This window comes from Stylophora pistillata, chromosome 3 (genome assembly GCF_964205215.1).
Source record: "Stylophora pistillata chromosome 3, jaStyPist1.2, whole genome shotgun sequence".
In the NCBI taxonomy this organism is placed as follows: Eukaryota; Metazoa; Cnidaria; class Anthozoa; order Scleractinia; family Pocilloporidae; genus Stylophora; species Stylophora pistillata.
In genome coordinates this window covers 46,100,189-46,125,964 of record NC_142521.1, presented here as the reverse complement: position 1 = coordinate 46,125,964, position 25,776 = coordinate 46,100,189, and the positions used below count along the sequence as shown (strand labels likewise).

The window sequence follows — 25,776 nt, the reverse complement described above, 5'->3', positions numbered from 1 at the left end:
TACATTGCATCGCTGCCATCACGCCATTTTCTGTTCCACAGTCAGTCCTCAGTTTTACTGGACAGCCTCCAGCTTAAACTTGCATTACCATAGAATTTCCAGCTACAACAATTTTATGAGCAAAATTTAACACAGGTCTGCACCGTAATTTGTGTTGGTAATAAAGTTACCACTTTGTTTGTTTTTTAGTCTCCCAAGCAGACATTGTTAGGAGAGGTTGCCTGAAAAGCCAAAACAATATCTGCATGGGAGGCTATTCACACAGTAATTACAATAAAGATGTCTTGATGGCTTCTCTGATGGCTACAGCATTCCTGTTTTGTCCTTGGTTTGGATTGACTGGGTAAACACCAAGATGGAGCTGCACACCTTGCAGCCACTCCACATTAAAGTCTTCATCCATGACTTCACAGAAGTTGTGCAACACACAACAGGCAGCAATGACAAGACAAACAGTCTCAACGTTAAGGTCCAGCCTCTTTGCAATTCTTCTGAACCTACCCTTTAGCCTTCCATAGGCATTCTCCACCACCACTCTTGTCATGTTGAGAGTCTTATTGAAATTCACTTGTTCTCGCGTTAAGTTCCCATTATCAGTATACGGCTTCATTAGCCAGTCGCTGAGGGCATATGCAGAGAGCCAACTGTCAAGGGTGGAACTCCCACACCTGATATGACTCGAGATAATTGAAGCGGTAGAAAAGTCCTCGCACAACAGTGAGAAAACAGCGGTGAATTTTTAAATACCCGCGCGTCGTGAACTTTCGCCGGCCATCCAACAAAAATGTCAATAAAACGATAGTTGCTGTCAACCAATCCCTGCAGTGTTACTTCGTGGAATCCTTTTCGATTCACGTAGTCTGCCGGACTTTGGAGAGGTGCAATGATAGGGATATGGCAACCGTCAAGAGCGGCCACTACTTGGGGAAACCCCGCACGATCTCTAAAGCCATCGATCTGATCTTGTGCTTCATGCTGATTTTGCGGAAAGAAAATATACCGAGGAAGAAGAATACCTGAAAGTACCTCATATACCTGTTTCACGATGGTACATACGGTGGATTTTCCAAAGCCAAACAAGTTTCCAATAGTTCTGTAGCGAGCGGAGTCGGCAAGCCAATACAAAGTAATTGCAACGCGAAGGCGAACTGCAATGGCTTTACGAAAGTTCGTGTTCCTTTTCGCGATATGGGGTGATAGTTCAGCGCACAGATATTCAAACAGAACCTTCGACATCCTGAAGTCCTCTACCCAATCATCATCGCTCCAGCCTTGGCAGATCTCGTCCCAAAAGGACTGAGACCTGCTTTTACTCCAAACTCGACGTAAACTTGGGGCGCATTGAAATAGTTGTCGCGTCAACCACATTAAAAATACAGATGACACAAGACATCTGCGGCGAAAGTATCGGTAGAGTCGCTTCCTGAACAGCTTTGCGCGATTTTCCGCGACTTTTCGTTTTTTCATCTCTCTGTCTCTTCCAAAACAAAAGCACAATATTTCGCCCATCCGCCATTTTGTTTACATTTTACATGTTGTGGCTATCTGATGTTGTAACATTTTACGTCAATTAGACGAACACGAGGCTGAGCATGAACATGAGCCTGCGTTGTTGTCAACTCTTGCTGTTCAGTGTGAACGAGTTAATCAGGTAACCAGGGTTTATTAAACAGGGTTTCATTAAACTTTGTTTAATTAGACATGTTTTATTAGTGTGAACGGGTATTAATGCATAATGTATTAACCTATAATGTATTAACCTATAATGCACAATGTATTAACCTATAGTGTACAATGTATTAACTTATAATGAAATCCTAGATAAAAGAAACAATGTACAATAGCGGAATAAAAACAATTCAAAGTATTGGCCTGCTTAGCCTCAACTGACAGGCTGTTCCATGTTACTGCGCCCTTATAACTAAAGCTTTTCTTTAGGGCCTCAGTGTTTGGTCGCGGAATAAAGAGGTTATGTTGCGCATCTCTAAGATTATACCTGTGAAAAGTATTAATGCTAGTGAATTTATTAGACAGTTAAATGGGTACGAGGTTATTTAAAGTTTTAAACATTTAAGATTTCAGTTGCTTTGCACGTCTGTCAGCGAGGCTATCCCAATTAAGGGCATGAAGAATCGGGGCAGAGCTGGCATCCCAGTTAGACCCTGTAATTAGACGTGCAGCCCTGTTTTGAAGTTTCTCTAATTTTTGGCAAAGACCATTACCAGTACGATCCCAAACAGCGCTGCAATAACCGAGATGCGGAAGAAACAATGATTTGTAAATAGTAATAAGGGTTCTCTGGGGACATATCGGTCTTAGCCTCCTCAGGGCAGCTAGTAATTAATTTTGCAACTTTACCGATGACTTTGGAGATGTGAACCTCCCACGGGAGTGTTTCATCAACCTGAACGCCAAAGTATTTGTAACTATTGACTCTCTCAATTGAATGCCCATCAAGACAAAATGTATGGATCGCTAGGGAGTTACGAGATTTTGTGCCTCGTGCCTGTAAACAGACATTTAGTTTTGAGGACATTAAGACTTAGACGGTTAGAATCGAGCCATTGCTTCAGATTGCCCAAATCATGAGTCAGGGTTGAAAACAACTCATTAGGGTTTTTGGAGGCAAATGTGAGATTAGCGTCATCAGCGTAAATTCTCACGTCCTATCGGAGGTTACAGTTAGGGAGATCATTAATATATATATCTTATTAACCAAGCGCGAGGGCCGTACTGGGAGTTTATCGGCCGGAGGTCTTGACAGTAGGGACCGAGCGTAGCGAGGTCCGTACAAAAAAGACCGAGGGCCGATATTCTTCCAGTACGGTCCCGAGCAAGCTTGATTAATAAGAGATTTGTTATACGACTGAAGTTCAAAGGGACATAAGTGTGGTATCATTCGGGACCATTCGGGACAGTGCCGGTCCAATACTTAGAGAATATTGGAGCGGCAATAGAGCATTTTGATTGGTTGATTTTGATTATTGGCCCTCTGACTGCCCGAGTCGTTTAATAAATATATATATATATATAAAGTAGGGGGCCAAGAGTTGAACCTTGAGGCACCCCACAACCTATGAAACTAGTTTCAGAATTTACGTTTTTTATAACCGTAACCTGGGTTCTATCTGAGAGGTAGTCTCGGAAAAGATTGAGACTAACACCTTTAAACCCATACAGCTCCAATTTTGACAGAAGGATCTCATGATCAATAGTATCAAAAGCCTTCTTTAAGTCAATAAACAGAATGGCATTTGTCAATCCGTTGTCGATATTGAGATACTAGTTGTCTGTAATGTCAATAAGAGCTGAAGGGTAGAATGCATAGGTCTAAACCAATAAACCTGGTTAAAGATGGTTTTTTCAAAAAGTTTGGCAATTACAAAAAGAACAAAAAATTGGCCTGTAGTTGGCTGGGTCTACTTTCGAGCCAGTTTTGAAAATTGGAGTTGCTCTAGCACTCTTCCAGTCTTTAGGAATCATTCCCTTAGAAATAACTCTTCGAGTTATTCTGCTCTCCGGTGACTTTCAACTGCTTCAGACGACATCCGTCTATATCTCACCACTTTACTATTATCCTATGACTGAGCGTTCGTTCCGAATATTTCCCAATTTTGGTAAATGACTTGATTTCTGGGCACCTGCGACAGAACATTCGGTGGCCAGCGGAGTATCATATTCTTCCAGGGAAGCTTCGGTAAGACATGCTTGTGCAAGTTCAGAGAGGATTATCACACACTGATTCATCGCACGATAAACAAGACGACCATCAGTGGAGGAGCAGCATTGGAGCGCTAATGTAAAGGTACTGATAACACGGTGCTACTGGTAAGATGCTGCATGCAACAGTATTCGTTTTAGATGACTGCATTCGCAGCGAAAACTACTTATGTCACGCCAAAAGGCGGAAATAGCAAACTATTTGACGTGATGCCATATCTTAGAGAATAACAGCTCATAAACAGGGCCTAAGTTGTATTGTTCTTTCGAAAAGTCGATGGTCAAACTCTTTAGGTTTGACTATAAATATATCAAGAAATAATGGAGTAGCGAATTCAATTTTTGGTTTCGAAACGTTCTCTAGGCATTGTTTGCTACATCGGTCGTTCGTCTTTTATTATAGATATGCCGGTCTCCTTCATTTCACTTAAAACCAAATTGTGAATAGACACTTCAAGAAACAACCTTTCTTTAAAAATTCGAAAGAAGGCGAAAAACAGTACAGTTGGACCTGTATTAAGCGTCACCATGTGAAGCAGTCACCCTGTATTGGGCGGTCGGTTTTCATAGTTCCGAAATTGTTACCTCTAAATTACTGTAATTTTCCCCTCTATTAAGCGGTTACTTCTTTAAAGTTGTCATGATCACCGTCTGCTTTTCCTTAGTCCTAGAGACCTTTTTGTATTGTCCTCCGCCTCTATTGCACGGTTACTTGACGCGGAACTACTCATGACAAATAAAACGAAGAATAATCGTTCAAATAAAATTTAATCCACGTGACCTTCCGAAATCAATGTTTGTAGTATTGTTTTAGCGAGCTTTTGTACAATAAGTGGCCAATTATGACATGATCTTTTTTTATCGTTTTTCTAAATACCCCTTTTCCCTTTACCCCTTTTTTAAATACCCCTATTCCCTGTGGGTGACGATCATCAAATATTCGATTATGTAAGGTGCGTTATCAGGGTCAAAATTACCTTTCAAGCTTTATTCTAGTTTTGATTATGAAACCAATCGTTTTATTTACAAATATTTTCGAAACCAGTCTACCTTTGGCAGTCATTTATGCAATAGTCCACACTTCGTAATGGTTTACCGCCGTAATAACCCACGCGGGAATAACCTACGCATGATAAATAAAAAGATAGGATTTGAAATTAAAACTGAAATAAAGTTCGCATAGTGAATTTGACCCTGATAACCTGCATTAATTATAATCATCATATCAAAAATTCCACCTCTCTCCGTTGTGAGGATTATATCGGAAGAGAACAGACCCTGATTGAGTGAGTCTTGGTGATCGTAAAAAGCAGGGGGTGGGGTGTCCAGGTTCTAACCATCGCGTTTCATGCTCGAATATGAAACGTTTCATGCTCGAATATGCTCGTTGTCGTTATTTGCAACACTTGTACGTAAGTGTAAACTTTCAAATTAATTTAAAAAAACGTTTGTATAATGAGCATTATCCGTGCATTTTAGTTACTTTTTTGGGGGAGACCGAGCATTTTAGTGGGAAAAATGGAGCATTAAGGTGGAGCATTTTAGTGGGGAAACAAAAGCATAATGTACAAAAGCCTACTCCCTGGGGTGGGATGGGTGGGTAAAAAAAAAAAAGGGGTTAGTTGTCAATTGGAACGAAAGTTCTGTTCCTTTCTCCTGCCATTCCTGTGGCGAATGAATTAAACTTAAACTTAAACTGAATTGGCGAACGGTATGTGGTTTCTGATCGGTAACGATATTAGACGGTCTAACCATTTGGTTTAAAATAGATCAATTATGTACGAGTATAGATATCCATTTTATAATGCAAATTTAGAAAAGAAAGGAGCCATGTTTTTGGAAAATAGATCTTCGTTACTAGTTCAACAACAACTTGCCTCAGAGCGATTAAACCGAAAAGAGTGTGATGCCACATTAAAATGACAGCTAGTAGATCCAAAAGTGCTGTCGGTGCTAAACGCTAGGGAGACAATTTTACGAATGTCCCCATGTCTTTATCAAAAGGAAAAAAGGACAATATAGTAGTTATCACATTGTAACGTTAGTTTACGTTCGAATGATAGAAATTACATATCATTATTTTAGAAAAGTCTGATTTTTTTTTCCCTCTGTGACGAAGAAATAAACTTTATGAGGCAATTTAACAATGACTTCACATTTAGGCACCCGCAGGATTATCCTTTTTCGGCTCTCCTAAATTTGATATCGACAAAGTTGCATTTAAATAGCTGTTAATTGCCGACTAATTTATGATTCGACATAAAAGTTGGTGTTAGGTTTTTTTTCTAGCTGAACAAAAGCACTTTTTATCCACAGTGGCTCTGACCATCGGGAAATTAGAGCTTAGATGAATTATGAGATACCGAATTGAAACTTAATAAAATTTTACCTTTACAGTATGAACCACGTGCACTTAGATATGTAAACGTTTCTCTTTTTTTCTTCTCTCTTTTATTTTTTTAAAAGAGAAAAAAAAATGGCTTTAGCTGCCTTCGTTCACTTTGTAAGTCGCGGTATTCAGATCCCACAATAGTCCTATGCTTGTTTTTTTGCATCGCAGAAACCAACGTAGACACAACTAGGTTTTATCCTATGACCTGTTCGGCCTCGCACGTGCAACCCGTAGAAAACCCTAGAGAGAGCTGACGTCAGTAGAGCTGGAAGGATTGACGTAAGCTGATCCGGAAAAGGCTTTCTGGCCCTGCACTCACACAGTTTCAAGTTTATGACGCTATTTTCTAAGTGTTGACAATATTTGTTAAAATCAAACGACTGGAAGATATAGACACGGTGAGCGAAGTTCTTAACCCCAGTCATCCAGGCGCGTGATTCCGGCTTGTGCCCGGCTTTTCTTATCTCCTTTTATTGGTAAAGAAACAAAGAATAAAATTATTTTGCCACCTGATAAGGAACACTATATATTGTAAATATTTCTACGGATCCATTAAATTTCATTTGTCATTACGCAAGAAGTGAAGAATTTATTCAGCTTACAATCCATAATTTTCTTTCTGAACAGCTGTATACCACTTATAAAATGATGATGTTGCAATGAAAACGCCTTGTTCGATTAAAATTATTTTGCCACCTGATGAGGAACACTATATATTGTAAATATTTCTACGGATCCATTAAATTTCATTTGTCATTACGCAAGAAGTGAAGAATTTATTCAGCTTACAATCCATAATTTTCTTTCTGAACAGCTGTATACCACTTATAAAATGATGATGTTGCAATGAAAACGCCTTGTTCGATTCTGAAGGTTATCGCCGGAAAATTCTAAAGAATCCGAGGACTCATAAAAGAAAGTTGTTTGAGATAAGGTAGGCTTTATGGCAATTATTTCTTTATCAATTCCCTTTCACCTTTAAATTTTTCTGGCGACTGATGTTGAACGATATGTTTCTACGGATTCAGCCTAATTTCAGGGAGAAGTAACAACAAGATAGAGTTTTAGAAACAAAATGCCTTCTAAAATATTAGCCTTGAAGGCCATCAATTATAACACTCTTATGGCATTTTTATTTGAAAGGTTTCTTTTGCTATTGATTTTTGCAAAGATATTGTCAGAGCTAAGTACATTTCTTATTACGCTCATGTGTCCTACTGAAGGAGATTAATTTATTGGTTAAGGTTACTCGACTGTACAACTCAGCAGATAATAGGCCAACATAGATGAGTAACGTTCTTGATATTATTTTGAATCCTGATAAAATCTGTTTTGAAGTTGGACAAACGAAAATATATCGGCCTTTGTCACGCGCCGATATGTCACGAGAAAAATATTCTGAATTTCGTTAAATTTTCGCAAAGCTTGGTTCGTTGACATCTGAAAAATATTGTAACCAACTTTATCTAATCCGACAAATTTTCATACCCCATCAATTCATTTTAGTAAGGGTAAAAATATAACCGCATTATTTTCTGCCGCAATAATCAACCTGAATTTTGCGGCCGCCTGGCGAGTCTTACAAGGAAAAATTAATTACAACAGATAATAAGATGTCTAAAAATTTCACTGAAAATTACAAGCAGAAGGAAAAGTGTGCAATTCAAAGCAAGAGCTAGCTAGGGAGGAAGAAAAACGGAAGTGTGTACAAGCTCTTTTTGTTTTTACCTAAGGCGACTTTTTGCTAGTTCTCACTCCTGGTTCTTAACGTTTATCGAAAAGTTTAAAAAAATTCGTTTTTTTGTTGTGCGATGCGTTATGCGATGCAAACAAAATATGCAAATTGTCATCCTCTGACAAAACGCAGAAGACACTGCTTGAAGCCGGCAATGATTATGATGTCACCAGTCTCCCTTAAACACTCTTTCAGTATCTCGCGTTCGTTTTAACATTCATATTTTCTTTTTCGACTACGGCAGATAACTCAGACACGAGGTTAGATAATTTATGATATCATGCGAAAACAGAATTCAGTAAAGGCTTTATTTTACATATTTTAAACAATGAGATTTTATCTCTGAGTTGCAAAAGTTTGACAAAACTACACAAATGAGGGGCTTGGAAACCAGGCAGAATTTGAAATTTACATGATAAATGGAATTGAGATTGTAGAGATGAGCTCTGATTGGTCGAGGATTTCATAATATCTCGCTATAATCAACTCGTGCGAAGTGACTATAGCCTTGCAGGAGAGCTTAACTTTAAAAATGGCTACCTCGCGTTGTGTGAGGAAGTGATAAACGCGATAAAAGAAAATTACATTACCAAGAGCAAATAAGATGCTTAGAGATTGGCATTGCACTTTTCAAAAGAAACATATGAAGTTTTGCTGATGTAGTCAAATAAACCTATTAAAGCTGCTAACTTATCTTCATACGAGTCATCAACAGAATTTTAAAAAATATGCACTGTGGCTTGACCTCGCGAACGAAGATTGGGAAGGTCGTCCACGTTGATGTCGGCTGCAGGCAAGCTCGTGGCTGACCAGACCGATCCGGGAAAGGCAGATCCGCGGGCAGTATCTGCAGAGAAAGCCATGATGTCCGGAGTGATGGTGGAGGCCGCGCGGGCCTTTCTCCTCTGTCGCTCGTCTTTAAGTACCTTACGTCTATCCTCCTCAAATTGGGAAGTGGTTTGGTTGATTGTGTGGCGACAGGTACCATGTTCGGTAGCCAGGTCAGACCACTCCTTGTGGTCGATGTTGCAGGTGCTGAGTGACTTCTTTAGGCTGTTCTTGAACCTCTTCTTTGGAGCCCCTCTCTCACGATGTCCGGTTGAGTTCACCGTACATGACAATCTTAGGTCGGTGGTGGTCTGCCATTCGGGAAACATGACCAGCCCATCGGAGCTGGTGCTTCAAGATCGTGGCTTCAATGCTGGAAATCTTGGCCTGCTCCAGGACTTCGACATTGGTGTCGAAATCACACCAGTGGATGTTAAGGATGGTGTGCAGGCAGCGCTGGTGGAAGGGCTCGAGGAGGCGGATGTGGCTGCGGTAAGTGACCCATGACTCAGAGACGTAGAGAAGGGTGGTGAGAACAACAGCCCTTTAGACGCGGATCTTTGTTTTGCTTGTCAGGTTGTTGTTGTTTCACACTCGTTTGTATAGTCTGTTGAAGGAGCTTTTAGCCCTTGCCAGTCTGTTGTCTATTTCCTTGTCCATCTTGGCGTCGGATGAGATGGTGTAACCCAAGTAGGTGAACTAATGGGTTTATTTCAGTTCTGTGTCGCCTATGCTGATGTAGGGAGGGGTATTCTACTTGAGGGGCAGGCTGTGGTGAAGAACTTCTGTCTTCTTGAGGCTGACCTCGAAGCCAAACAGCCGCGAGCTATCTGCAAAGCATGACGTAATGCGCTGACGGGCTCGCTCAGTGTGGGCAACAAGGGCGTGCATCGTCGTCCGCGAAGAGATCTCGTATCAGCCTCTCCTGGGTCTTTGTGTGAGCATGGAGTCGCCGTAGATTGAAGAGACTACCATCCAGACGGTACCTGATGTACACCCCTTCGTGAACATCCAAGTCCACAGTAGCTTGCTTGAGCATCATGCTGAAGAAAATGCTGAAGAGCGTCGGTGCCAGGACGCAGCCCTGCTTCACGCCGTTGGAGGTAGGGAAGGGTTCGGAAAGGTCGCCGTTGAGTCTGATCTGGCCGCGTTGGTTCTCATGCAGCTGGATAACCATAGGTAGAAATTTGGCGGGGACAGCCAAGAAGTTCGAGAATAAGCCATAGACCAGACCTTCTCACGCTGTTAAAGGCTTTTGTAGGGTCAACAAAATGACATAGAATCCTTTGTTTTGTTCACGGCACTTTTCCTGAAGTTGGCGGAGGACGAAAACCATGTCTATCGTGCCTCTGTTGGCTCTGAAGCCACACTGGCTCTCGGGCATGTTTTCTTCGGCAATGGTTGGTACAAGCCTGTTAAGCAGCATCCTGGAAAGTGACGGGAAGTAGTGTGACGCCCCGGGTGTTGGAGCAGTCAGAATTTACACCCTTGTTCCTGTACAGGGTTATGATAGTAGCATCACGAAGATCTTGTGGCAGCTTGCCCTGCTCCCAGCAACAGACGAGGAGAACGTGAATTTTGTTAAGGAGCGGCGGACCCCCATTCTTCCAAAATGTGCGCAATGCTTTCTTTATTTACAGAATTTGCTTCAGAATTGAAAGCACATGAGCAACTATACTAAAAAAATTATATATTCGCCTCAGGCTCAATGAACTTGTCAAATGATTTTGAGTACAATTTGATAAATATTTGATAAATTGGCATGTGTAATTTTTTTTCAAAGACTAACAAAATTGCGCGAGCCCGTTTGTGATATTTGGTCTTAAAATTTACCGCGGGGAACTTTAGGATTGAACCGGCAAAGGGTCTTGACCCATTGAGCGACCGTACCTATAAAATGAAAATGAGCAAGGAAAGGCGTTTTCCAAGCAGGAATTCGATAAAACAAAAAAGAAATGGGACTTATGAACTATAACTTTCTGCTGAAAAGTAATCCGTTTAATTTGGGCGAGGAAATGGCGACTGAACTTTGTGATTAGATATTTAGTTTTCTATTGCATTAAAGGAGCCTAGGCGAACGGTGAGTTACAGGCTCAATATTCACTGATTCGTGACTCGTGAGAGGTGTTCAAAATCTCCTTGGAACAACCTTAACAAGTTTTATTGCTGTCCTAAGCAGCTATTGAAACGAACGAGTTGTAAAAACTTACGAATTGCTCGGTACGACTGATACGGAAACAGATGTCGTCCTCATGACGGAGAGGGGTTTTTCTAAATGGACCTAGATAATATTTACTATAACGTGCCGAAGGAGGGATGTACGACCCTGACCAAATTTTGTTGCCTCAAAGGTTTCGAAGGGCTAACTCATTATAATATCCGCAGCATTAGGAATGCTTGTTAGCTGTTATCAGACCCTTATCAAATGTTTGTGGGAAATGCCCTAATACCTCTCAACTATTTTGGACAGAAAAGGGGCTCTCGTATGGTTTGTTCATCGGGATGTATAACCTGGATGGTGGTGGGCCTGACTGAATCTGTCACCATAGTGACACTGAATGCCTTAACAGTGGCTGCCTTTTTAAAGGACTGTAGTCTTCGTAAACGGGCCATGTAATTGGTGATAAATCTTGCTGTTGCAGATATGTTATCTGGGGGAATTTCTGCATGCGAACTCTTCTATAACTTTGGAGAGATATGTGATTTTTGGAGGTACAACAAAGCGTTTTGGTACATACTTCAGGCTCTTCTCCAGGGATTCTCCCTTTGTTCGTTAAAAAAAACATGACTACAATTTCTGTGGAGCGTCTGATTGCAACGTTTTTGCCCTTCAGACATCATATTTGTGGGAAATATTTTGCCCTTCAGACATCATATTGCCACAAAGTCGGTCTACTGGATTCTCATAGTCGCCGACAGCACTGCTTTTTTCGTGTGCATTAACAATAATACACCAATATACAGTTAAACCAGCTTATCGTTTCTTTTCCTGGAGTTCATTCATTTCAATTTGTCTTCTTGTCATCTGTGTATCTCACATTTCTATTTGTGTTAAAGTTCGCTTTAGAAATCAGCCTCGACATCATGGTGCGGCCAATAGGGAAAGGAAACTGGCCATGACATTGTTTATCGCGATTTTTTCTCTCTCTCCTACTGTGGCTGCCTTATGCTATAACCACTTTTCTGTATTTTGCCACTGACATTTTAAGTTCGCTGTCTGAAATAGCTTTTTTCCGTTTACATTACGGTACAATTTTCCAGGTCTTTACAAACTCTCTTTTTAATCCGATACTATATATTATGAGAATGCCAGATTTTGGTGATTTCTAGCTTTGATGATGTTGTGTCGCCATCGACCTCAGCCGCAAAGACGTGTTCAAATGATTACCCTCCGTGAGATTAACCCCCATATTTGAACATTAGCACTGGTCTGGATATTTATCTGCGCTCGTTCTGTGAAGACAAGTTTCAATAGGGAGTTTGCTCTAAACTCTCCAATCTCTGCTCTAAATCCCTTCCCTCCTTCTCCCCTTAAAAAAAAAAAAAGAAAAGAAAAAAAAAAAGAAAAAGAGGAAAAAAGAAAAGGGTGGAACTTGAATTAATCATGACTGTGTTAGCGATCAGTCATTATTTTTCACATGGGGGAGGGGGAGGGGAAGTTCTCTTTCGGGAATTGTATGGTTTTCAGGGGGAATGGAGGGGGATCATTGGTCAACAACAGAGTTTAAAGTGAAGACCATAGAAAATTGACCGTTTATGACCGGTCCCCTTCGAACTCACTTTATATCGCTATATTCCCATTGGCTTCAGAAACGCTGTTTTTTCACAGCAATTTTAGGACTACACTCACCCGGACGATCACACTACACTTTCACATGTTACCCCCGAATTCAAGCCATTTACTGAATCAAGGGTTCTTAAGTTGAGTTCCTCGTAAGCTTGTTTGTTGTTAAGTTGATGATCATTTCCTTTTGTTTTCGTGACCTTAATATTTCATTCAGGGTGATACTGTCAGGAGAAATAAGATGTCAGTCTTTTAGCCGGTTTAAGGAGTTTAGAACGTCAGGACTGCTGGGTGAGCTAGGAACCCGCTATTTATCTTTTGGATATACACAAAATCAGGAAAAGGTAGTGATTACCTAAATTGGTTATTTCTTGATTAAGACTGATACAGTACACATCATCTAACGATAAAACAATGGTACAAAATGAAGTAAAAAAGATAGGAAATAGGTAGATGAGTATTATAAATGAATTAATAAGTAAATAAATGAATAAAATTCGATGAATAAATATGAAATGGGCTCCATTTTCTCCCGCGAGTGGATACGAATGTCAAGCTTGCGAGTTTAATAAAACAACAACCGTCCAGCAACGAAGTCCGAAGCCCACGAGAAGATGGCGAGTTTTTCCCATCTGTTTGTCTCGCTTTCTTTCCCTTTATCTTAGAGAATAGAACGGGGAACGATGAAAAGGAACACTGAAAAGAAAACGGGGAACTGACAATACGAAACAGAAAATAGAGAACTGGGAACGGGGAAAGGAGAACAGGAGCTTGGGACCGAATGTACTACGACTAGAAATCGGGTTTTCGGAAAGTTGAGAGGTTCGGTGACTTCATGTAAGTCATATGGCGTCTCCAATCACCTTAAGTCGCTTGTTAGTTATTCTTCTATTTTAATTTTTCATGTTATTTCCTATACTTTCCTTATCTAGGTTTTTTTTTACAAAGTTTGTCAAGTTTCCAAAAGTGCATTAGAGAAGTGGATTTAGTATTTCGTATGCAGTGAACGAATGTCATTACCAAATTTATCGCACAAAACACCTAAAGTTGTGTGTTCTTACGATCCTAGAGCGGGACTTTGCTACGTATCACAAAGAAAATCACGAAAAGACGACACATTTCTAATTTCAATGCAGCTTTTGCCAGTAATGGTAAGAGAAAAACTGGAATGAATCTGCTTCCTAAAAGCAGGGGACAGAATCATGCAAATATCTTATCTTTTCCGCCAGCTCAATCGCTTTTCAAACCTGGCCTCCAGGAAATCACCTCAGTGTAACCTACCTTTCCCCAAATTGAATAACTTAAACAAATGTTTAACGATGCAATTGCCTAACCGATCGGAGGGTGTGCTAAAGACAGGAATTCTTTCCATTCGGCGTCCTAGCCACAGGCAACAGTCATCCTTTAGCGTCGCGTGATTCAGACTTATTGCGCCAGGCTTTTCTCATGTCGCGTGTAATTGGTTAAGAGATAAAGAATAAAAAAAGAAGGCGTCGATATTTTAGACATATGAGTACTATTTATTATTCAGCTTACGATTTATTTGTTCTTTATTGAACAGCTTGCACAGCTTACAACATGGCAATATAGCTTTGCAATGCAAATACCTTTATTCGACTGAGAGTGTTATCGCTGGAAGAAGAGAGTGTTATCAAGAACCCGAGGATCCATGTAAGAACGTTGCATAAGGTAAGGTAAGCTTTCAATATTATTTACCAACAAATTTCTCTAAGGCTTAAAATTATTTTGATAATTGACGAGGAACACCATCCTTTTTCAGTGTTTTATGTATTTAACCTAAATTTGAAAACAAGGTAGTGTTTCGGTGATGAATACAATATTTCGACAATTTAGTTTCTAATACTAGGACCATAAGACATCTTTTGCAACTATTTTGATGTAAATTCGATGGTGCATTCTTTTTTGTCTGTCTTTGTAAAAATATTTTCAGAATACACTTTTTCATACGAGAATTTAGCATTAACAAAATTTAGCCGGAGAGCATGCACGGACTATCTACTGATCTTACTACATATTTTTGTTTTGTTCGCGACAGAAAATCCTTAGGACATTTTTACGTTCGAGTTTTGAAAATCACCCAAAACCTTTCTCGGCCGGCATTAGATTGAAGGAAGCCTATAATCTATTGCCGTCTTTAAAGATGTAATATATGAAAATCAACATCTCTCGTGACCGGAATAAATTGATATTTAAAAGGAAAACTGCTGAAAAGAAGCGGAGTTAACCAGCGGCTACAGTTGATATCTTTGATGGAAAAGTTTTAGATATAGAATGTCAATTTTCGACACTTGCTTGTATGATGCCGTGATCGAAGGCAAAAATGACAACAGTTTTGAGTTAAAACCGTTTGATACGCTTCTTTTGTTATTAGGCTTTGTAAACTTTTGTAAGAAAATATTTTTCTACGCCTACATACACTAACAGAGATGTGCATCTACTGGAAAGCAAGCATGGACAGCCTCTTTTTTCTTTCATTTTCAATTTCATCGGTAACTTTCAGTTGGTGAAAACAAGGGAAACTCTTTTATACAATTTGTGAAAAGTAAAAGGCAAGGAGAACAAAACAAAAACAAGAAATAGACAACTTTCAAATATGGAAACTTAGTGACGCAGACTTGAAGGAAGCCCAATCTGTTGCCAGCTTTAGTAGTATGACTTATGCAAATCAACATCATTCCCAGCAGGCCGATAAAACGAATTAGTATAAGAACCATGCGGAATAAATTAGCGCCAATATCTGATGTGTCGGTCTAAGTAAAGTGGAAACAAATTTTTCCAACTTTATGCGGACCAATTCTAAATTACAGTAATGATGATAAACGTGATCAAAAAGATGCTAGTCATCGTAATAAATATCGACAACTGTCAGATTCAATGAATATATGAAGTTCATATATTTTGAACTGCGGTATTAGATACGTATAATGCACGATCCTCGCAGTAGAGAGCGCTATTTATGCAATAGCGAAAATCAGACCTGAAAAAAAATCAGGCCTGTACGGGATTCGAACCACTGACCTCTGCGATACTAGTGCAGCGCTCTACCGATTGAGCTAACAAGCCAACTGGGAGCAGGCCGTTGAGTTGATTCGTAATAAACCCGTGAAAGTGATAAATGAGATACAATGAAATATATGAAGTTCATATATTTTGAACTGCGGTCTAAGATACGTATAATGCACGATCCTCGCAGTAGATAGCGCCCGAACGAACGCCCCGATGCGAATTCTTCTTTTTATGGGTTCTTTTCCCTGGACTTTTGTTGCAATTTCATTGGGCTTTGCTTTTCGGTTAAGTTTTTGGACTGTTGTACTTGAATTGCTTTGACATGGACGGGATTCAGTCACATTGGAGCAATTTTTTGCTGATTTTATCTTGGTGAAGTCGGCAAATGCTATTGCAGTTTCTTTGCAAGCTTCTAAATTGGTAAGCTTTTTGCAGCACACATTCTCACCACTGTAGACCAAGTCCTTGACCATCAAGCTTCGCCAGAAAATACCAAAAGGCAAAATATTTGTAAATCTGTTTCTCTTCATGTCTGAGAAAGAAAAAAATGACAAAGAAATAAAAATGTTGACGTGGACCGTCAATATTAGAACGGTATATAAGTTTAAAAGTAAGCTGTTCTTGGGAGGCGGTAAGGATTTCTTCGTCATATAAGCTTCACCTGACCAGGTATTTACAAGAAGCTGTTTGAACATCAGGTGGCTGAGTACCAAACGACGAACCGGGAAATCGAAGTCTCAATTCGCTCAGTCCGCGATCATAACAACTTACATAAGTAACACCATACGTAAGTACCAGTGTATTCACCGCATTGACGGACCTGCCACTTTCCTCAGGGAATTCAAATTTTATGGAGTATAGAAATCTAATCGCCTGTACTCAGGATAGGGCAATTACAGGTTTCTTTTGATCAAAATCGTTACGAGATAATGAGCCATGAGATACATATAGTTTTGATCCAAAGAAAAATTACCATTCAACTACCTGACACTCGCTTATAAAAATTACGTTGCATCCACTCAAGCTAAAAGAATAAAAAGGATAAAGTAAATGAAAAAAAAAAAAAAAATAGAAATTGCAAATTTTCACCTTTTCCTTTAAACATTTGCGGTACCTTGCTGATATCTTTAAACAGGCGACCCTGTAGTTCAAGGCCTCAAATCGCCAGATACGTAAATAAAATGAAACAATTTTCACTTCTTAAAAATCGAGTTTCCATCTGGAAACTCGATTTTTAAAAGTTGTTTATTTCATCTGTACAATTTTCACTTCGTTTTACTCTAATGTATTCGCTAAAGCTTAAAACTTGATCTGTAATTAGGCTCGCTGCCCCACTTTATTTGCGAAGAAAGCGAATTCAAGGTAGAAAAGTAAATACAAGCTAGAACTCATTTTACTTGATCAAACAAAGGTAAGAATTTTTCTCCAAAACAAGAATGGGATATTAAGTAATTTGAGCAATCAATACCCCCGTTTCTTATTTTAGCCGCTGCAAAGATATTACTTAATTGCACCGTTTTCAATTTGTAGCTTTATGGTTTTTCACCTGCCTTGGAAGCAGTCTTGGATGTGCTCGCATTATGGCTATTCTAATAACTGGAACTTTACTCGTTTCTCCCTAAAACTAGACGCCTTTAATCACTAATTACTCTTCCTCTCTTACTTTGCTATTCGAAGTCAGTTAACGACCTCTCTTTCTTACTTTGCTGCTGCTTTTACAGTTAGAAGAACTGACCTTTTATCAGGAAAAAGCTGATTTCTTTTACTCTCACTCCCGAAGAGTTTTCACGTATGAAAAGTGTTTTAGTTTGAGTAAAGGTGAAATTCCTCGAAATCCATTATCAGCGATGTTGCTTGTAAAACGGCAAACCTTCTATTTACGAGTTTCACAAAATCTTCTCAGCCCTAAAAAAACCGTGTTCAAAACAGGCATTACATAATATATCTCAAACATTCCCTGGTTCCTTCAAAATTTATTCATGCAAAGACAACATATCAGACTCTGAGATACATTGAAATTTATGAAGTTCATATATTTTGTACTGCGGTATTAGATACATATGATGCACGATCCTCGCAGTAGATAGCGCTATTTAAGCAATAGCGAAAATCAGACCTGAAAAAAAAAAAAAAAAGAAGAAGAAGAAAGAGCGCTGCACTAGTATCGCAGAGTCAATGGTTCGAATCCCGTACAGGCCGGATTTTTTTTTTTTTTTTCAGGTCTGATTTTCGCTATTGCTTAAATAGCGCTATCTACTGCGAGGATCGTGCATCATATGTATCTAATACCGCACTACAAAATATATGAACTTCGTATATTTCATTGTATCTCATTTATCACTTTCACGGGTTTATTAAGAATCAACTTAACGGCCTGCTCCCAGTTGGCTTGTTAGCTCAATTGGTAGAGCGCTGCACTAGTATCGCAGAGGTCAGTGGTTCGAATCCCGTACAGGCCTGATTTTTTTTTTCTTCAGGTCTGATTTTCGCTATTGCTTAAATAGCGCTATCTACTGCGAGGATCGTGCATCATATCAGACTCTGATAGCGAGGAAGCTCCAAGTGCAAATGTTATGCCTGAGACTGCTATGCGCTTCTAGAGATTTTGCTGGGGGTATAGCATCATTATTATGATTTTTACAATTATTATAATTTTTTTATAAAATTTTTTCTTAGTTCCAAATTACAAAAAATCCCAAACAAACAAAATTACAAAAGTTAAGCAGAAAATAGACGTTGCCTAAGAAGTTAGTTCGTTACCAAATGGCTTACAAAAAGAATATTTCAATGTCGTTGTCATTGCATTGAAACATAGCTCTCAATGGAAAAATAAAATTACTTTTTGCTCATAAACCTTATGTTTTCTTTAAGCAAACTAATTCCATTGTTCTTATACCTTCCGCAAGCTTTCTTTATCCTACAGTGCTCGAATCCAATTAAAGACCTCATTCTGAACTTAAGTGGACTCTTAAAATGATTTTGAACTTGTCATTCTTGAGTGCTCACACGCAAACTTTAGACGCATTATGGTTTATTTTTGGGTATAAAGTTGACAGAGTCCTTTTGGGTCGACATCTGGGGAAAGATACTACTTTTTCAAAACATTCTCCGCAGTGTTTTAAGTTGAAATAATGGAGAAAAATCATAAACCGGCATATGAATGTGATTACTATGACCAATATGAATCTATTTCTATTTATTGATTTAACCTAAAGGTGATCAGAGATAATTCTTTGCACTCTTCCCTTTGAAATGATAACCTTCTAGACGGGTGAGGTGCAAGAAATATCAATTCCAAATGAATGAAGAGAGTTAATTATGCTTTTCACAAAGAATAAAGAACCTGCATTGATACAGAGCTTTTTAAAAAATTGTAATAACGCTTTAGAACTATGAATTGAATGATTACTTTGCAGATGGAAATTTGCGTGTGTTTTTTCTAACAAATTGCTTCATATTGACTCAGCCTCCGACCATTAATACTCAATTGAAATCCTCGAAGGATTGGCTTTAAATTGCTTGAAACTATATTCCCCGTTGCTTCAGGATAAATTGTCAAAAGTGTTTTGACATCTCCATTTAGGTAAGATCAACTCTCTAACCAAATCTTTAAATTAGATATTGTCAGTTACTTCAGTTATAAAAAAAACTCACCTCGGCTTTTTTCTTCTGGCGCGATGAAAATTAATGCTTTATAATTTTAAGATAATTTTCTCGACCTTTTGTATGCTTTCTCTCCGCAGTGAGCTTCGAAATTTTACGAGGATTTGAAGGTCTTCTTCATTCGTTGACAACCGCCTTGTGAGTAAAACATTGCTTAATTTCAATACTTTGTTAGGTGCTGGTCAAATCCTACGAATAACGCATCAATATGGGCAGGACGTACGTTTAAAATAAATCGACTGTATGGTCAACTTAGAATCACCTCAGATAACCTAATCCAGTTCTAAAATGCTTGAAATACTCTATCACAATTGTTAGGTTACATGCTTTAAAATCAGATAACTCAGACATAGGCATCAATAATTCGTGATATCGCGCTTAACCTCATCCAATAATTTTCATTCCTATTATCATCATCATTATCATTTCTGTGATCGTAAATAAATTATGTTTCAATTCAAGTAAAATTGAGACTTGAGACTAAATGAATTGCGGCCAAATGAATCGTAAGGTCCTGCCAGAATGCCGCGGTCTAGTGATTTGTCCTTTACTGCATCTGGTGCAGTAACAGATCGAGAGTAAATGAAAAAAATTAATTCGATAATGAATGATAACTTATCAAATAAATAACAAAGTGGTATAAGATGAATGTACAAATTAAATGTTAGTCCTCTACCTGGATAAGCATAAACTGTGGTCATTCAAAACAACGCAAGATTCATATTGATGTAGTTTGCTTATTCAAAATTTCTTGACAGATCCAATCGTGATTAGCAGATTGGCAGAACTTGAAAAGAGGGACGTTAGTGAAGATGTTTCCCAAATCTGAGTGTATAGCCTGGATTACAATACTTTTGATCGTTTCGGTTTCCACAGCAGCTCTCAATGCCATCACAGTTTTTGTTTTCATAAAACATCGAAATCCTCGCAACCGCAGCGCCTACCTGATCATAAATCTGGCTGTTGCTGATATGTTAGTGGGAGGTTTTTGTTTATTTGATCTGTCCTATCTCTACGGACAGATATGTGATATTTGGAACTTTGATTCATACAGATTTAATCACCTAAGGTCAGCTTTCGTCCTCCTTTTTCTGGGTTGTTCCTTAACAAATATGACTGTCATTTCTCTGGAGCGGTTGCATGCAACATTTTGGCCATTCAGACATCGCGTTATGAAAAAGTGGATTTACAAAGCAATGATTGCTGTTTCTTGGATTAGTGCCGCGGTCGCTTCTTTTTCTTATTCATTTTATTCATGGAATTTTCTTAATGCATTCTGTTTGTCGGTGATCTGTATTTCTTACGTCTCAATTTTTTTTAAAGTTCGTAACGCTTCACACGGTTTGCACCATAGCTCTGCTTCCAGAGACAAAAAACTGACTGTGACCCTGTTCACTGTAACATTTCTTTCTCTGGCCTTGTGGCTTCCCTATGTTGTTACCTCGTTTGTCGCCTATAAACATGTTATAGTCTTACCTGTTCGCTTGTTTTACTTTTTCGTTTTTCTATTTCATACCAACTCTCTCATAAATCCTCTGTTATACCTTCTTAAAATACCGGGGTATAGGAGAGCTTTCATTGCCCTTTGTAGAACACGTTGTCAACAGCAAAGACAGGGTAAAGTTTATCCTACTAATGGCCTATGATATGGCTTGGTAATTCATGAATAAATCATTGATTGGGCCTGATTTTGCATCGAAAGGGAAGAAGGAAGGAGCATCCTTTTAACTCTTTTTCATACTTATTTATTTACCCCTTGCCTATTCTGAGTTTTCTTTTTATTCCTGAGCCTCAGGGAAAAAAGTGTCTTAATTTAATTATTTTGTGGAACAGCTGGTTACATTTCCTTAAGTTTTTTAGAATTTAGTCTACCGGCCGTTTTCTGAACAGAACCACGCACAATGATTAAATGGGCGTTAATAGATTTAAAGCATTTTTCGCCAGAAATAAATCTTTACCTTCAGTAACACACATATGAACTTGGTTATAGAGTATTGATATCAGTTACAATATGATTAGGATAGAATTGAAGTATACAAGGTTATTCTATACGCCAGAGTTTTTGTACTTATATTGTTTGTGTAATTATAGACTCAATTTCGTTGAAAGATGTTCTTGTTTTGTTATATTACACATACATAAATAAGTGTAAATCAATAAACATTTTCTCTATATTTAGTAAGCGCGCGTCTCATTCATCATTTCAAACTCTAATTGGTCCAAGGAGGCTTACATGATTTTATCTTTTATCTTTATTAACATCATCATATCATTTTAATATTTTTTTTACTGACACCGCCATTAATACTATCTTTAACATTTACAGAAAAAAAAGTTGCCCAACCAACAGACAGAGGAAAAAATCGTAAAATGAAATGCCTCTTGGCCGTATTTATACCCTAACATCATTTCTCCATACAGTTTTCTACACACTTCATTAGGAGCTGACAAGGAGAATTTGTCGAACAATCAAGAGCCTCTATAGTTGGTGATCATTCCATTTAAGTTCGTGACCTCAATGTTTGATTCAGGGGTAATATTATAAATGATGAAATTAGATGTTAGTCACCCCTAGGCGGCCAAAATGGTTGAGAGGTTTGTTGGTTATAAATTGAAATTTGAAAAGTGTAACTCTTGCGTCGTTGTCTTGTCGTTTGGTTGTCAGGTGACTGACCGAACGTACGTACGTATGTACTTACGTATGTGCCCTCTGTCATGTCTGCCATAACGAAAGTACTATATGATCAAACTTGAAAATATGGCGTCCGCGCGGGCGACCCTCAAAATTTTCAGGTCGGATTTTTTGTTCATTTGCGATCGAGTTAGACCTTGTGGAACTCAGAATGTAAAGTAACAATGCTATAGAATACTGTGCTTGGAAAAGAATGGATATCTAGGTCTTAAAGGTGACAGAATAAGCTCTCGAGTCAACGACACTACGATTCTCTGAGGCGATGAGAATTATGGACGTAAAGTGAAAACCGAACTTTCGGACTTCAAGCAGGGCGTAGCGACAATTTGCCGATTTGATGACCCGGTAAATATTATGTTCAAGTAAAAATGTGCTCAAAAAGTACTTTTTATAGAAGATTTCTGTCCTTGAAGGCAAGTAAACAACGATCTAAGCCACAGGCAGCCCAAGCTCACTACTAGAAAGCGGACGTGACTCTTACCGTGTTGCGCAACATTTTATATTTATAAAGGTTTGTAAGGGGTGTTATCGGTTTGCCTTAAAAGAGAGAAAAGAAATGTCTTGTTTTGAAATAAAATTGACTTACCATATTTCCTTGTTGTTTTCTTTGTTGATTCCTAGCGTCTCAGGCCATTTTGAAGCGTTTTCGGCGAGTTAGCGCTATGTTGGTGTTCAAGTTGAAAACGGCTTCAAAATGGCCTGAGACGCTAGGAATCAACAAAGAAAACAACAAGGCAATAAGATAAGTCCATTTTATTTCAGAACAAGACATTTTTTTTCTCTCTTTTAAGGCAAACCGATAACATCCCATACAAACCTTTATAAATATAAAACGTTGCGCAACACGGTAAGAGTCACGTCCGCTTTTCTGGTGGTGAGCTTGGGCTGCCTGTGTCTAAGCATGATGAATTTTACCGCGTGCGCTTTGTACACGTAAGAAATTCGTACGTTTTTCGCTTAGAACAGCAAATAAAAAACTGTTTTGAATAAATCTGTGGTCCCGAACCATTTCTTGACCATTTTAGTCTTGCTTCCTATTGATAGATTCCATGGAGCTTGAGATCTCTTCACTCACGGACAAATTCGCATATTCCATTTTGAAATATGATCCACATGCTTATTTGCACACATGCGAAAATATTTAGCGACTTTTATCTTTCATCTTGATTTTTGAGTTAAAACGTAACATGCACCTATCGCTTTTTTCGTCGGAAATAAGTTCTTTAATTAGTCTTCTTTCGCTGAAGCTTGTTTTTTTGGAAAAGATGATTTTTAAAAATTTACTGCGCATTGTCTTTGCTTTCTTGGTTTCTCCAAAATTTTGACTTTTAATTTCACAGGCACTTGTTACACGTAAGTGTCAATGGGTTTAATCTATACAGAATGAATTTTTGGCTAAAAATCGTTTAATATATGTAAAGAAATTTTATTGCAAAATTTTCACTTATTGGGAGCTCCGCTTTTAGGCCTGGCTAAATCTATATATTAGTAATTCCGCAACTCACAGCTTTCAAGAAAATACGGGCACTCTCCATAACAAGTTGTAATCAAAACTGGTAGCCGTAATTTTTAGCCGCAAGCCAAAATACTGAGCAATAAGTCGCCAAAATTACGCCTGACGGCTCTTCAGACTAAATTTTCGACTTCCTGGACGATCAAATTTTTAAAACATCCCCGCATGGATATTTTACTGAATAGAATAAGATGGCGGCATAGAAAGTCCAAAATAGTTCCTTTGGAAAACTTTTCCTTAACTTTCGTCGGAAGCATAATTAGCCCTTTTAAATATATTTTGGAGAATGCTCATTAAATCCGGCCAGAGCTAATCAAAGGTCGCCGACGTTTGCGCTTTTCCCTAGCAATTTTTCCGATGACCAATACAAGCTAAACTCACTACAGATAAAATATCTTTGAAGAAGACTGCAAGAGACTACCTTCAATTGGAGGAAGAAAATGAATTTGACTTATGTCAAGAAGTGAAATCTCTTCTTTTACGGAACTTTTTGAAAACGCTATGGCGTTTTCAGTAATATAAATTACTTGAATACTTTGCCAGTGGTAGCTAATGTGTAAAGGCTGATAGTTTCCAAAAAAAACTGTTTGGGGCTGCGTCGGTGGGGGTAACGAAATAATTTCAATATATGAACAAAGTTGAAATGGTAAATTGGCCACCGTTACGACTATAAAAGCTGACGTTTCGAGCGTTAGCCCTTCCTTGGAGCGAATAGAAGAATTGTGGGTTGTGTGTGCTTTTAAAGGCAGAAAATGGAGCTACGTGATTGGTGGGAACATGGCAACGAGAAAAACACGAATAAATTAGTGGAATGAAAAGCGTTTGTTAATACCTGTGAGATTTAGACTGGCGGTTTGAAAGATGAGCTTTTGTTCAAGAGTTTTACGACTTTCCGTACAACCTAAGTGTAAGGAAAGACCGCAGATTGCCATATGTTGCTTAGAATGATTAGGTAAACAACAACATATGGCTATCTTTCGAATTCCTTACACTTATTGGACGATATTCACCTCGCCTTCGGCGAATAATTGTTGAATATGACAGGTATTTTATTAAAAGCGTATGATACTCATCATAAATATTATTTCTCTATGTCGCTATGTCTACGATACCTTTTGTGTTGCTGCTGCATCTGAAACATGAAATATAATAATCTATGTAAAGAACAAATAACTTATCATTACACAAACCAATATCGAAATAAAAGAGTAAAAGAAAATGGATACATTAATAAATTAATAAATCGGGTAAAACTCAGATAAGTAAAAGAAAAAGGGGTAATAAATGTATAGATAAACAAAGAAACTGGTAAATACTACGATTAAGATCTTATCTTTATTCCAGTTATGGAGATTTATTAGTTCTTTGTCTGCTATCACAATACAGAGCCAAACGACCCTAGACCCACAATTTCGTACTTTTCTTATTCTATCTTCCGTACAGAACTCGTTGGAGAAGGAGACGTTCTCCAAACCCGAGTGTATAACCTGGCTCGCATTGGCTTTAGTGGCTTCGTTCGCCACAGTAACTCTCAACGCCATTACTGTTATTGTCCTTAAAAAACATCGCCATCATCCCAACCGTAGTGCCTACTTACTTATCAATTTAGCCGTTACTGATACTTTGGTCGGAAGATTTGGTACCGTTGACGTATTCTATTCCTATGGACGGTTTTGTAAAATTTGGGAAAAAAGTAAACCTGGCTGGTTTTCTTACCTGCGATTCTCCATTCTATATTTTTTTTCTCAGTTCCTTATCTACAATGACCGTCCTTTCTCTGGAACGACTGCACGCAACATTTTTGCCGTTCAGACGTCGCATTGCAAAACTATGGATCTACAAGTTAACCATTACTTTCATTTGGATCTTAGTGGGACTAATCTCGTTTTCCTATATCATATTTTTGCATTACGGAAGACTTTTAATCTACTTTTATATTTGGAATTCATTCAATGCAATTTGCCTGCTGGTAATCTTTGTTTCTTATGCTTCAATTTTTCTAAAAGTTAATTACGGATGGTAGGTCTTAAATCAAAACGCTGTTCGTAGAGAAAGACTACTCAACACGACATTTTTCATGGCGACATTTCCTTCTTTAATTTTGTGGCTACCTTATGTTGTTGCCCTTTTTTCTTTCCTTCCACTGATTATATTATTTCGAAGCCAAGCGTAGTATATTCCCGCTTAGCTTACCTTTTCAGGGTTTTATTTCACACAAATTCTCTCGTTAATCCTATTTTATATGTTATTAAAATACCAGGTTTCAGAAGAGCTTTTATTGCTTTACTTAAACTACGCCGTCACCGAAGGGGACAAGTTCGAGTTTTTCCTGTCCATGACATGTAACGAAAATAATGATACGTTGATTTTAACCTGATTAGCTCTGTTTTAATTCATCAATAAAATTTTACTGCTTATCTAC

At 38.4% G+C, this 25,776-nt stretch overlaps 2 protein-coding genes and 3 pseudogenes across 2 annotated transcripts in view; all 5 read left to right on the top strand.

Annotated features, from left to right (window-relative positions):
- The window catches only part of LOC148736422 (uncharacterized), a 3,988-nt pseudogene extending 3,939 nt beyond the window's left edge, over nt 1-49 (top strand).
- A 10,092-nt stretch (nt 50-10,141) lies between these two features.
- Nucleotides 10,142-12,242, top strand: LOC111346207 (adenosine receptor A3-like; annotated as a pseudogene).
- Nucleotides 12,243-14,019: 1,777 nt separating this feature from the next.
- Nucleotides 14,020-21,327, top strand: LOC111319028 (substance-K receptor). The gene is made up of 3 exons (XM_088753587.1): nt 14,020-14,148; nt 19,230-19,287; nt 19,908-21,327. The coding sequence occupies exon 3, from the start codon at nt 19,962-19,964 to the stop codon at nt 20,793-20,795; it is 834 nt and encodes a 277-aa protein (XP_088609713.1). The 5' UTR covers nt 14,020-14,148; nt 19,230-19,287; nt 19,908-19,961; the 3' UTR covers nt 20,796-21,327.
- LOC148736417 (allatostatin-A receptor-like) overlaps nt 14,083-25,776 on the top strand; it is a 44,249-nt gene continuing 32,555 nt past the window's right edge. The window contains exon 1 of the mRNA XM_088753582.1: nt 14,083-14,148. The gene's annotated coding sequence lies outside the window, so the exon portion shown is untranslated. The remainder of the gene's footprint in view (nt 14,149-25,776) is intronic.
- On the top strand, nt 23,856-25,548 carry LOC148736421 (uncharacterized; annotated as a pseudogene).